The sequence below is a fragment of the Oryctolagus cuniculus genome, chromosome X (genome assembly GCF_964237555.1).
Source record: "Oryctolagus cuniculus chromosome X, mOryCun1.1, whole genome shotgun sequence".
Lineage (NCBI taxonomy): Eukaryota > Metazoa > Chordata > Mammalia > Lagomorpha > Leporidae > Oryctolagus > Oryctolagus cuniculus.
Genome location: NC_091453.1, coordinates 74,095,082 through 74,108,271, shown reverse-complemented (window position 1 = coordinate 74,108,271; position 13,190 = coordinate 74,095,082). Strand labels below are relative to the sequence as shown.

Below are 13,190 nucleotides of genomic sequence, written 5' to 3'. Positions count from 1 at the left end.
AAGAGGAAAGTCTTACAGCTGCCCCTGTCCTTTCACTCCTGCTGCTGATGCTGGCTCCCTGTCCCGCCCCACCCACAGCATCTGGACTAGTCACTGTACTTCAGCAGTTGCATTAGCACGGCAAAATCTGGTCTTAGGATCAGTGTCACTCAAGACAAGGCTATAGAGGGAACCTTGGAGGCAGGAGAAACAAAGGCCTGGAGGACTGGGCCAAGGTCTCACAGCAAATCCTGGCAAAGTCAGGGCTTCCAACCAAGTCTTCCTGTGCCCCTCATGCTTCTCTAGCTACACCCTGACTTCCTCTGGTTCTTTCCTTGGTCTCCTGTTCCCCTATGTGCGGCTTCCCTTCTCTCATCCTCTCCTCCTGTCCTCTCAAAAAGAAACTCCCACTATACACTACCTGTTCTTGGGGACCTTGGTGCTGCCTGGAGGTGGGGTGAGCAACCTAAAGGGATGCAGGGGCTGCCATCTCCAGCTCTGAAACATGACTTAATTCCAAGTAAAATCATCCCTAGTGTGTGTTCACAAGTGAAAATGGTGGTGCCCAGAGTTTAGGTGACTTACTCAAGCTCACCCAGCTAAGAAATGGCCAAGCTACCACCCCTAGCACTTCCTAGGGCCGAAGGCTCTGGAAGCAGACTAAGTTAGGGTAAGCTCACACCTCTCTCCCTGCGTGGAACAGCGCAAACCTTAGGGATCCCCTTATTCCTTTAGGTCTCTAAACCTTGAGAGTGTGTGAGAACAGAGGGGATACAAAACAGCACATCCAGTTGGCCACTACTCTGGCCTTAAAGGGGCACCCTCAAATGCCCCTCCCATTGTGAGCTGTGCATTGCGGCTTGCTCCCAGCTAGCTGGACCGCTCCGACACAACCCATTGTGGCGCAGCACCGTCAAAAGTCTGAGCTCAGAGGCCAATAACCTGGAGGCCAGGAACCTGGAGGCCGCTCCGCCGACCACTGGACTACGCCAGAATTCGCGATTTCTCTCCACAGCGGCGCTGTCTTCCGTCTGCCATTCTCCCATGCCCCCAGAGTACCCACCGCACCCAGCAGGCCGAATTCTTGAGTCCACACCCTTCTGGCCACTGACTCCCGGGCCTGCTGCGTTTCCCGCTGGGCGCTAGCTGCCCGCCCCAGAAAAGGTTTTGGTTTTGGGGAAGAGGTGAGGAGAAGGAACAGGCACGCGTCTCCCGCAGGGGCCACAGAGACAAGCGCATCTCCGTGCGTCGCTCCCTGCGGAAGGAGCGATGCCCAACTTCTGTGCCGGCCAGACGGGCTGCTTGGAGTCGCTCCCGGCACAGGAAACAAGAATCCTCAGAAAAGTGCATTCATCACCTTTGGGGCTCCCCACGAAAGGCGGGGAGCCGGGGCGGGGGCACCGAGGGCTCCCGGGCAGGGGTCGGGGGAAGACTTTATGGGTAGCCAGCCCTCCCAACTCTCTTCCCTCCGCAGAGAGCCCCGGCGGGCCAGGGGAGGGAGAGCCTGCGGCAGCGTCGCAAAAGATCCCGCAGAGTGTGCCTCGAGGTCTTTGTCTGTCTGTCTCTGTCTCTGTCTCTCTCACTCTCGGGAGGGGCGAGGGGGCGGCGGCAGTGAGTGCTAACCGAGGGGACCTGTTTGCCGGCCACTTTGGAGGTAAGAATGGGGTGGGGTTTGGAGATGGAGAACCCCGGGCAGAGACGTTGGGTTTCACCTTCCTTCTCAAAAGGAACCACGTTGCGGGGAGGAAATAAGGCAGAGTGTCAATACAAACAATCTCCAAAAGAAGCCAAGAAAAGCGAAGCCAAAAAGAAGCAAGCGCAACACTGTTACAAAACTGTCTGGTTTTGTAACAATTTCCCCGCCGCTGGCCAATGAGCGGCGAGGTGGCGCGTCACGTGGTGTCGTTTTATATAACACTTTGCTGAGACAAGACAGTTATTAGGCGGCGCGGGGCAGCCGGCATGGAGCTCGCGGAGGCGCGGCAGGGCCCGGCGCGCGGCGGCCCGGCGTCCGTGGCAGCCCCGGTTCCGTCCAGCCGCCACTCCTTGCTCGGTAGCCCCAGTGCCTAGACGCCTCTTCCCCGCGCGTGCCTCTCTCCCCATGGATTCCTTTCAGACCGAACAGATGCTGAGCTTACCCGCCGAGGTCGGCAGCAGCAACTTAGAGCTGGCGGAACCGGAGGAGCGGGCAGCATCAGCGGCCCGCGTAGACAGCGGTCCCAACCCGGAGCCGGCTACCGAGGGCCCCGCATCTCTACCGACGCGGGAGCCAGAGCCGGAGCCGTCTCCGAGGACCTCGACGCCGGAGTGCAAAGTCCTGCTCAAGCAGGCCGACGCCTTGGCGTCCGTGGGACGCCTCCGGGAAGCCCTCGAGGTGTACAGACAGCTTTCGGAGCGGCAGCAGCTGGTGGCCGAGCAGCTGGAACAGCTGGTGCGCTGCCTGGCTGAGAACGTCCGGCAAGATGAGGTGCTGGCGCCGGCGCCGGCACCGGCACCCTCGGAACCCAGCAGCGCGGTGGCGGTGGAAGAGGCAGGGGCGGCAGCGGCTGCGGCCACCGAAGTGTGGGACGGCTTCAAGTGCCGGAAGTGTCACGGATTTCTTTCGGACCCCGTGTCCTTGTCGTGCGGCCACACCTTTTGTAAACTCTGCCTGGAACGTGGGCGGGCAGCCGACCGGCGCTGTGCGCTGTGCGGGGTCAAGCTCTCCGCGTTGATGGTGGCCACTGGGCGGGCGCGCGGGGCCAGGCGGGCTGGGCAGCAGGCACCGCCGCCTCTGCGGGTCAACGTCGTGCTCAGCGGCCTGCTCGGCAAGTTGTTCCCGGGCCCGGCGCGGGCGTCGCAACTCCGGCACGAGGGCAACCGGCTGTACCGCGAGCGCCAGGTGGAGGCGGCGCTGCTCAAGTACAATGAGGCAGTTAGGCTAGGTGAGCCCACCGCGCCGCTGCCGGGCCGGCCCGGGGCCGCAGCGGGGTTTGGCCGCGCGACCCGAGAGGCGGGAGAAGGAACCCAGCGGCGAGATGGGGCTGGACCCGGGGAGGAGACTGGTGCGGGGAACCGTGGGATGGACGCGGCCAGGGTGGGAGAAATTGGGGTTTCTGGGACTTCGTCCTCACCGCTTAACTCTCTTGCGCTGTGTTTCTGCCCCTCTGTCTGTGCTGCCGTGGGTCTTTTCCTGCATCTCCTGTTAGCCTCAGCCTCTGTTTCTCTCTGTGTCGCCTTGTTTCTCGCTCTTACTCCTACTCTTTGCGTTGTTGTCACTCTGTTTCTGCCTTGCTTAGTGTCACTGTCTGTTTCTTTGTCTCTGCTGCTTCCTCTCTGCTCGGCGCACCTGGGCCCCCACGTACACCTGCCCGCACCTTCCCCGCCAGGAGAGGAACTTCGCAGCCTTCCCACACTTGCGTCCGGACCTCTGGGGTGTTGCCAGCAGGAGATGTCCGATCGGCGCCTGCGTCTGCCGCTCCCGCCGCTGGGAGTTGTCCCTTCCGGGGCCGCGGCTCCCTGTGGGGTGGGTCCGGCGTGGAATTAGGTCAGGAGAGCACTGGTTGCATAAGGGCCGCGAGCGGCCCGGGCCGGGCGGCCCCTCCTCCGCGCGGGCGGGCGGGCGGGCGGGCGGGATTGTGTAACGGCTGAGGTAACCGAAGTGGGCCACGCTCGCCTCGGAAACCATCCCGCGAGCGTGTGCGGGGGGAGGGGAGCGCTCGCGCCCCGCTGCCCTGTGACTCATTGTCACCGCTTCCTATCACACGCTCCTCGGCTGAAATAGATGCCTCCCCGCCCCCAGCCAGCCCGCAGCCTGCGCCCTGGCTTCAAACCCCTCAACCCCATCAACCCCGCGCGCGACCCGGCCAGGCCGCTGGTGCCTCGGGATCTCCGGGGACTGGGAGCTGTCTCCGAACGGTACACGACGCCTCCGCTGTGCTTGCGGACGCTGCCTGCCGAGGCGGAGTGCGCTTCGCAGCTTCAAGGGCAACGGGGGCCGCCCCACACCTCCGACCGGACTAGGGCGCCCGACTTGTCACCGGGCGCCGCTGCCCGGATCCCGTTCGCCCGGAGCCCAGGAAGGGGCCGCCCATCCGCCAGCTGATATTGCCCAGCTAGGGCAGGCTGCCAGGAGCTCAGCCCGCCGGGCGCGGTGTCTGATGGAGCGTGCTGGGGAAGAAGCAGCAGCACTGGGCAGGCAGGGCACTGGGACCCGAAGGAGTCCTGGGCCAGACTCTGATGGGTGACTGAGGGGGTGGGCTGGAATCTCCACGTGTTGAATCTCCCAAACTTGCAACAGGTAACTGGGGGGGGCGGCGACAATGGCTTACCAGACAAAGCTGCCCCCACCAGCTCCCTACTCCCTGTCTCTGTCCAAGCGAGCCTGTGAGCTGCCTCCTGGCTGGTATGTGCTGAAGAATAGAAGGGACAGAAAAGACCCTCAACTCTTTGTTCCTGTCTTTTAAGAGCAAGTAATGGGCTCCCTAGCAAGTTCGCAGAACATAAACCGTCAAAGCAAGTGGTTGCTGGTGCAGAAGCCAGCACCGACACCTTGGGGAAGAGAAGGGCAGTGTGACTGAGATAGGCAGAGGTCACCCAAGTACAGATCTCCAAGGTTAGTTTCCTTCCTTCTAGCCATCCCCCAACGACCCGGAAACTCTCTTCCTGGCCTCTTCTCTCCTCTGTTGCTGACGCTACTTCCCCCTGGGAGTTCTCCCTTGCACTATTGCTAATCCTCTTGGAACAATCAGGGTGAAAATATAAAGAACAGCTTCACCCTTCTAAGAGGAAAGATACCCCCTCTCCCCCCAACCTCTTGCAACTATGAGCATCTTAGTTCTGGAACATGGCCAGTGTCTGCTTATTATTCTAAGTGTTGTACACACCTTCAGAAAAGGGAACCTGTTACTCTCCACCCCAACTTCAAAGCTTCAAGGTTTGAGCAGTTAGCAACCACTCTGACCAGCTTGCTGTGTGACCTTGAGACAGCTCCTTCCCCTCTCTGGGCTTGATTTGCCTCATCTGAAGAATGGATCAATTGAGTCACATGGTCTCGAGAAGTCTTTTCCAGTCCTGGCATCTTTCAGAATTGCTGAAAGCCAACCTTACCTTTTCCCCCAGAAGCCTTGTCCAAGTTCATTCACATTTGGCCATCTGGACTTAGAGGATGGGACTTTGTAAATGCATTTCCTTTTTCTTCAGGGAAGTTTCCTAGGTGATGGATTTGGTAGACAGAAAGATTGTTAATGTCACCAGTTAACCGACCTAGAAGGCTAACTTGGACTTGTCTTCCTGAGGGTCAGGACAGAGGCCACATCAGGCTACCTCCCTCTCTTTCCTCCCTGGCCTGTTTCCTTGTTAGTGATGCCTCCCTCAGAAGCCATTCTGCCAGCACTAGCTGTGTGTAGCCATGAAGCAGGCTGCCAGGGTTTCTCCTAGGTCAAAGTGTCTAATGCACCACAGATACGACAAGACTCTGCTGGGCCAGGGAGACCCACAAGTACTTCTTTACAGTTGGAAAAGCTCAGACCCAGAGTGGCTGGGGGTGTGGAAGACAGAGTAATATGATGAGGAATGGATTTACCATTTTGGATCCCTGATAGAGAAGTCCTGGATAACTTGCTATGGTTCAAGCTCCATCATATGAATCTTACCACATTTTTGTGCACAGGGATCTTAATGAGGATTTTTTTTCTCATTTTGGCAGCTCCAAATGACCACTTGCTTTATAGCAACCGATCTCAAATTTATTTCACCTTGGAGTCTCATGAAGATGCATTGCATGATGCAGAAATAGCATGTAAACTCCGCCCAATGGGTTTTAAGGTAAGGAAGTATGGGATGGGAGGGTTTGGAAGGGGTTATATGGTAGATAGGAATTGGGAGGAAGGACTGCTTCCTTGGGGACATAGGGTACTAGAGCTGAGGCAGAGCAGGGAGGAAGCTTTGCAGAAGAGCCGGGGTCCCCTGGCAAAGGGTGATAACAGGTCTGCAAGGGAACTGGATTCTTCCCCAACATGCTCTTCAGTGGATGACCTGCCAGAGCAGCCTGGCCTTTGAGAGTCTCTAGAATGTGCATTTGAGAGTGAGAGTGCCTGGATTTATGTTTTACTACCTGTGTGGCCTTGGGAAAGTGACTGAGCCTCTCTGTGCCTCATCGCCTCACCTGTAAAACAGGGACATTCAAAGCACCTACTACATAGGGTTGTTCTGAAGATGACATGAGCATCTATATAGTCAATGCTTAGAATTGTGCCTGGAACGTAGCATTATTTACATATTTTCCACAACCACCATCATCATCATCATCGTCGTCATCATCATCATCTTCCAGGGCCAAGAGAAAAGAGGAGAGCAAGAGAAGCATTGCTGCACTGGCCCTTGGGAACTTCTACTGATAGCCAGGTTTCTCAGGAGCTTAGCTTGCTTTCTTTGAAAAGATCCTCACTCTCACACAACACTTGTGCCATTTTGAGTCCTTAATATAGTAGTTAGTGGGCCTGCCAGTATCCCCAAACATCTAGGTCACATCAGAGAGGTGGGAAGAGACAGGCTAGGAATCTGTCAGGATGCTAGGATACAAAGTGTCACTTTCTGCATCTCTGCCTGGCCTCAGGACTGGCCTTCAGCCATAGTTTCTTTCAAAGATTAGATTTGACTGCGGGATCTAGTATTTGTAAGCTTAGTCACTTGCAAGCTTAGTGACCATGAATAAGTGGCTTTATTCTCTGAACCCCAAGTATCCTTGTTTACAAAACAAAGCTATTTCTATCTGCCCTGATTGCCTCACAGGGATGCGTGAGGATCAAAAGTGACCAATGGCCTAGAGAGGATTCTGTAAGCAAGAAAGCTGTCTGGGTCTTGGCATAGTACTTTGTCTATCAGACCCCAGGATGCTTTCCGTGGGAAATCAACTTAATTCAAGCCACCAGCCATGATTCCTTAGCTGACTCCCATATGACCAGGTGTATTCAGAATCCAGAACGTGTCTGGTTATAGAAAATACCATACTCTCAGTGAGCTTTGGACAGTGCACGGTAATCAAACGCACTTACATGTAAATTCACCCTAAGTCAAATGCTTTAAAACGTAGTATATACTGTTTAGTTCAAGTTCTGCTACATAAGGAATTTTGATGTCAATCTTATGAAAATATTGGATTGTCACAATCTTCTTGCATTTTCGAACTTCAGATAAAACATTGTGAACCTGCATACTCTGTCATTAATGTCAGGGTGAATTTTATATGTTCTTTCTTTAAAAAAACGCACTTATTTATTATTTGAAAGAGAGAAGGAAGGCAGGAGGGAGGGAGGGAGGGAGAGAGAGAGAGAGAAAATCTTCCATCCATTGGTTCACTCCCTAGATGGCCACAACAACCTGGTCTGGGTCAGGCCAAAGCCAGGAGCCAGGAACTTTAGCCTGGTCCCCCACATGGGTAGCAGAGGCCCAAAGCACTTGGGCCATTGTCTGTTGTCTTTCCAGGTGCATTAGCAGGTAACTAGATCAGCAGCTGGGACTCAAACTGACACTTGGATATAGGATGTTGGCACTGTGGGCAGTGGCTTAACCCACTGTGCCACAACACCAGAACCCATAAGTTCTTTCATGAGAAGATTTTCATGAATTAGGATTGATCAATATGTTCTCTTTCCAAGGGACTCATTTTCAATTTAGTACAACTCATCAGTGTCTTTTTAAAAAATATTTATTTATTTATTTCAGAGGCAGAATTACAGAGAGAGAGGGAGAGAGAGAGAGGTCTTTCATCCACTGATTCACTCCCCAATGACCCCAACGGCTGGAGCTGGGCCTCTCCAAAGCCATGAGCCAGGAGCTTCTTCCTGGTCTCCCATGTGCATGCAGGGGCCCTAGCACTTGGATCATCTTCCACTGCTTTCCCAGGCCATTAGCAGGGAATTGGATGGGAAGCGGAGCAGCTGGGACTCGACCTGGCACCCATGTGGGATGCCAGCACCACAGGTGGAGGCTTAGCCTACTATGCCACAGGGCCAGCCCCCATCAGTGTCTTAACCCAAAGGTGCTTCAGTAAGGGCATTTCAGGTGTGGTAGCAGAGTGAAACCAGGAGCTTCAGGGATAAGAGGCTTCCCTTGCAACTCCCTCTCCTCCCATTGTAAGTCTAGGGCTAGAGCTGAGGGCCTTGACAGTGTGGTGGAAAGCAGGGCGGAGGAGCAATGGTGCATTTTGGGTGAAATGGAAAAAGAGACTTTCTCCAGTGAAGGAAGAGTTTGTGGAAATATTCAGTAGGAGGTTCATTTTCCCATTGTGGTGGGGTAAGTGATGGTGGCAGTGATGAGCAAACTCCATTGTCTTGGGGGTAGAGAGTAGACCTGAACTGATGCATGTAACTCAAAACCACATCATATCCCAATTTGCATATTTCCCATCATTGCTCTGAAATTTCCAAAGTGAGGGGATTCACCTGGCAGCCCTGTCCTGGCCATTTTAGCCAGGTTCTTTGGCACTCAACTTGTGGTGGTACAGCTCTCAGTGGGGGTGAGGGGTGGGGGTGGTGAGCTGCCTGCCCTGACCACATGGAGTATATGAGTTGCTACTTGGTTTGATTAGTGGCATTCCAGGAGCCGCTCCATTCCCCAACATTATCTCTGCTAGCTGCCCTGCCATATCATATGAGCCTTTGTCCAGAAGGCCCCTGGTAAGCACTGCTGGAAGGTTTGGTCAAGGAACATCCACCTATCAATCAGCCAGTACTGGGCTCCACAAGGACGTGGGGGCCTAGGGAGATGTCTCCAAGACATTTGGAGCAGAGGCTAGTGTGCAGGAAGGCAGCTCTTAGCCAACTCCTATAGCCAGGCCAAAACCCAAGGGCTCTGAGTGTGCAGAAGCATGGTAGAAGGGGAGGCAGGGGTGTGCCCAGCATTTGCATCCTGGGTCTTTCATGCCCTAAGTTAGACTTAAGTTCAGCCATAGAGGCTGGGGAGTAGGCCACCTAGAGGCAGCCTAGATGACTCAAGAGGAATGCTCTTTAAGCCAAGTTGCAAGTAGATTCCTGTTCCAAGACAGAGAAGGCAACCCTCTTCTCTTCTCTTCTTTCTCCCTCTTCCCCAGGATGCTGCCCTGCTCTCCCTAGGGTTTTTGCCAGGGCACTTGAGCTAGAACTCCAAGGGGTCCTAAAATTTCTTTGTGCTTTTGAAAGATGTGGTGAAGGAACAGAAGTGAGCTGAGCCCCTAGGAGTGAAAGCGTTGGTGAGGCTGGCATTATGGCTTAACAGGTTAGGCCACTACTTACAATGCCAGTGTCCTACATGGGTGCCGTTTCAAGTCCCGGATGCTCCACTTCTGGTCCAGCCCCCTGCTAATGCATCTGGGAAAGCAGCGGAAGATGGCCCAAGTCTTTGGGCACCTGAACCCACATGGGAGACTGGAATGAAGCTCCTGGCTTCTGGCTTCAGCCTGGCCCAGCCCTGGCTGTTGCAGCCATGTGTGGAGTGAACCAGCAGATGGAAGATATCTCTCTCTCTCTCTCTCTCTCTCTCTCTCTCTCCCTCCCCCGCTCAAATAAATAAAATAAATTTTAATAAAAGGAAGCATTTGCTTTGTGGGGAAGAGTCCTAAGTCCTGGGAGTCCTAAAGTACAGTTCTAGTTCTAGCTTTGCCACTAGCTACTTTTGCGGTCTTAGGTCACGCCCCTTCTTTTGATCAGTATTAGGTTCACTAGGTCTCTGCTTGACAGATCAATTCAATCGCAGGCATATCTGGGAGGGCACTGGAAGCTTGTTATCATATGGTCAAATGGGAGCTCTGTCTACATTTGGTGATACTTCTATGCAGGGGTGGAACAGAGAGGAGGTAGCATGGCAAGACTGTGGGCTTGATATTAGTCCCAGGTTCAAAGCCTAACTCTACAATGTACCAGTTGTATTACTTTGAGCAAGTTACTTTTCTGGCTCTCAGTTTTGTTTCTTTAAAATGGGATTCATATTATGCCTAGTTATAAGGTTGAAGATAAGAGAGTCTTTTTAAGATACTCTATGCAAGTTAGTATTATTAAGTCTTTAGCGAGTGTTATCATTATCAATAATCACAGTGTGAATAATGTGCAAAGGTTGGGACTGAGTGCTGGTGTTTTCTTTCAGGCACACTTCAGAAAAGCGCAAGCCTTGGCTACTCTAGGCAAAGTGGAGGAAGCACTAAGGGAGTTTCTCTATTGTGTGTCCCTGGATGGCAAGAACAAAAGAGCAAGATTGGAAGCTCAAAGGGTGAGTTGAAATGACATCAGGCCCAGCTGCCTAAAGGACCTGTTTTCTCTGGGGAGGGGAGTGAGGATGTGGCCCCTGGCATTTGGAGGTCTCAGTGGGTGGACAGGAGGGAGACGTGAGTGCCAACTGACTGCCCAGAAACACTGTCCTGTGGGCATGTACATACAGATTGAGCAGTTCCGAATTTTTGTAGGAGCCTAGGAAGAATGTTTTTGCTTCTTTGATTCATGGTCTGGGTTATCAGTGGGATTTAAAACAAAACAAGTGAACGTGAGGATCAAGGCTCATTGAGGAGGCTGGCTGTCGATGAGCGATGTGGCGCATAGGGTTGCCTGCAGTTGTATAGTTTTTCTTCAGCTGAATCATGGTTTTACCAGCCACACAAGGCAGCCAACAACTGGGCAGTGACAATGATGGCCCCCATCTCACCTGCCATGTGTATAACTCCTGTCTCTAGCTCCCTTGCCAGAAGTAAAACACGAAGTCTCACAAATGTAAGTCAGAGACCATTATGATATAATCTAAACAGTCATTCTAAATCCTAGGTACCAGGAGAAGGTGGTTGTTACCAAGAAAACCTAATTGAAATACTGAGAGCACGAGTGAAGGTTCAAGCATCCTTAACTCATGGACCTTGTTGTTTGTTGCTTTGCAATTTACTTAGTGTCGGGCTAATTGGCCTGGAAGTTGGATGCTGATAGTCAATGATTGTCTCTGCTGTCCTTGTGCCCTACCCCCACTCACCACCAGGCCCCAAGGGCTTCTATCCCTGTATGGTTTGGCAGAGCAGTGGATGAAGAAAGTGAGCAACAGACAGGCCTGACTTCCGAAGGCTCCAGGAAAGGAATCTTCAGCAAAATCGATGAACAAGGAGAAGCTGGGTTCTGAATTTTCTGTCTGTCACAGAGGGTTTTCTTTTTTGGAAAGTTTTTTTGTTTGTTTGTTTTTGTTTTGTTTTCCTGTTTGGGCATGTAGACAAGATTTTCTTGAGAGGAACATGTGAGGGGGAGAATTGCTCTTAAGTTGTGGAACCTTTCCCAAATTTTAAGTGTAATTCATAGTGAGAATAATAATAATAGTAGATAACATTTCTTGAGGATTTGCTATGCATCAGGCATTGTCCTAGATACTTAACATGTAAGATGCAAGTTAATCCTGACAAAGTCCTTATGAGAGTAAGTGTTGTTATTCATGCCCATGTTAAGGATGAGACAGGTGAGGAAGCTGAGACTTGGTGACTTTCCCACGGTCATGCAGCCAGTTGTTGGTGGGAATACACTCAAACCTAACTAACTCTGCCTGCTTCCAAACTCTTTCCTCTTAGCCATTCCAGCAGTCTGCTGTCCTGGGCAGACATTTCTGGAGTCTCAGCACTCACTGGTAGGGCTAGGTCAAGGGCAGCGTTGGAATTCTGCAGTTTTTGGATAGACAAAGGCAGGTAGAAGTATCTTGACTTGGAGACAGAGGGTGCAAAGGCCAACCAAGGTAGGTTTTAGGCCCAAGATAAGTAGTTTCTTTAACTCTGTCCAATTCCCAGTTGACCTGAGAGGTTCTGGCTTCCTCAGTTGGGTTGACCTCTTCCTCCAGTCTACTTTCATAGACCAGCTGTTGTCATTTCCACAACTAACAGGATGCTGCAAGGCATTGTGTGAAGTTCTGAGGACTAAGGCATAAATGACAGTTTCAGACCTCAAGGAAGGAATGTATCATCTTGTGTTTGTTAATACGAATCTTAGGCAATACAAGCGAGCATATGCCCATAATGAGTGTTATGGCATTCTGAAGCTTGCCTGAGAATTTGGTGACAAATTTCCACTGAATGTAATGAGGCCACGGCAACCATTTAAGAACAGTGAGGGTCTTCAGCTGTGCTTATTTACTGGATTGTTCCAGTTTCAAGGCTAAAGATTTGACAGAGATGGCCCTGGTTCACTTGGCATTAATAAACTGCCTTAGAACTCAGATCTGGGTTTGTTTTTACTTGAGCTTATTTTTTTCCTTGTTGACCCAGTTGGGCCCTTCTAAGGCTGACACTGAACTGGAATTGACTTTCATTCATGTGGAATGATTATTCTTACTGAGAGTTGACCGTGACTATTGTTTCTTGAAGCCATTGAGAAGGCCTAGAAAGAAATCTGAGATAGTAGAGTGAAGAAGGAACATCTCATTGTTATTTCTGCCTTGTTTCCTTGGATTTCTTCTCTTGGCCTTCTTTTGTCCCTGCCATCCTCCACCCTTTTCATCCTTAAACCTTGGAATGCTGTGTGGCTGCCAGTGAAGACAGTCATGCTCAGGGAAGCTGTCTCAGGAGGTAGTTGGTCCTTTTGGACCACTCAGTAGGGCTTCTGAGGGCCAATTTTGGCCTCCATGGAGAAGGGATCTATAAAAGCTGGCATTTGTGGCTCTGGACACTGTGAGTATACCCTCTCGCTCCTTTGCGAACCTATGCTTGTGAAGTGGGTTTCCCAGAGTTGGAAGGAAACATAGGCATCTGTCTGAGGGTCATGAGATGGGTAAGCGTGTTAATTTAGTTCTATCCAACGTGATGAGTATTTATTGGGCATCTGTTATGTACCCTCCAGAAGCCAGCCATCTGGCTAGAAAGATTGACATCTGCCTCACAATTCCAGGACAATATGAGATGGTGTGGTTTAAGATGCTATCTTGTGTTGCAGTAGAGAAAAGGGCAGGACAGGCAAGACCAGGGAGACTGCAGTAGTAAGGGAAGGCGGCTTTGGGTTAAGCCTTGAAGGCTGAGCAGGGTTTGGTTATATGGCAAGTGCTGGAATGCAAAGGAACATCATGAAGAAACTCCTGGGAGAGAACTGCTGTTGAGTGTTCTGTCAGAGTTCCTTGATCAATTGATACTCTGACCATGTGCTCTCAACAAGGGAGTAGAGCATCCTTTAGTGGATCTCTGAACACAGCAGGGGAGAGGGGCCAGATGCTAAACACTTGAGTCAATTTTAGAAAACAAGTGAGCTCCCCTC

The 13,190-nt window shown here is 52.0% G+C and overlaps 1 protein-coding gene across 3 annotated transcripts in view; it reads left to right on the top strand.

Moving 5' to 3' along the window:
• Window positions 1-1,916: 1,916 nt before the first annotated feature.
• Window positions 1,917-13,190, top strand: part of LONRF3 (LON peptidase N-terminal domain and ring finger 3) — a 51,169-nt gene continuing 39,895 nt past the window's right edge. For 2 of the 3 annotated variants that reach the window (XM_051827335.2, XM_051827336.2), the window contains exons 1-3: window positions 1,946-2,903; window positions 5,666-5,784; window positions 10,078-10,200. In XM_051827335.2, the coding sequence (XP_051683295.1) occupies window positions 2,081-2,903; window positions 5,666-5,784; window positions 10,078-10,200 (1,065 nt within the window). In that variant the 5' untranslated portion in view covers window positions 1,946-2,080. Of the gene's footprint in view, window positions 2,904-5,665; window positions 5,785-10,077; window positions 10,201-13,190 lie in introns of all 3 variants that reach the window. The other variant, XM_051827334.2, reaches the window with a different exon arrangement.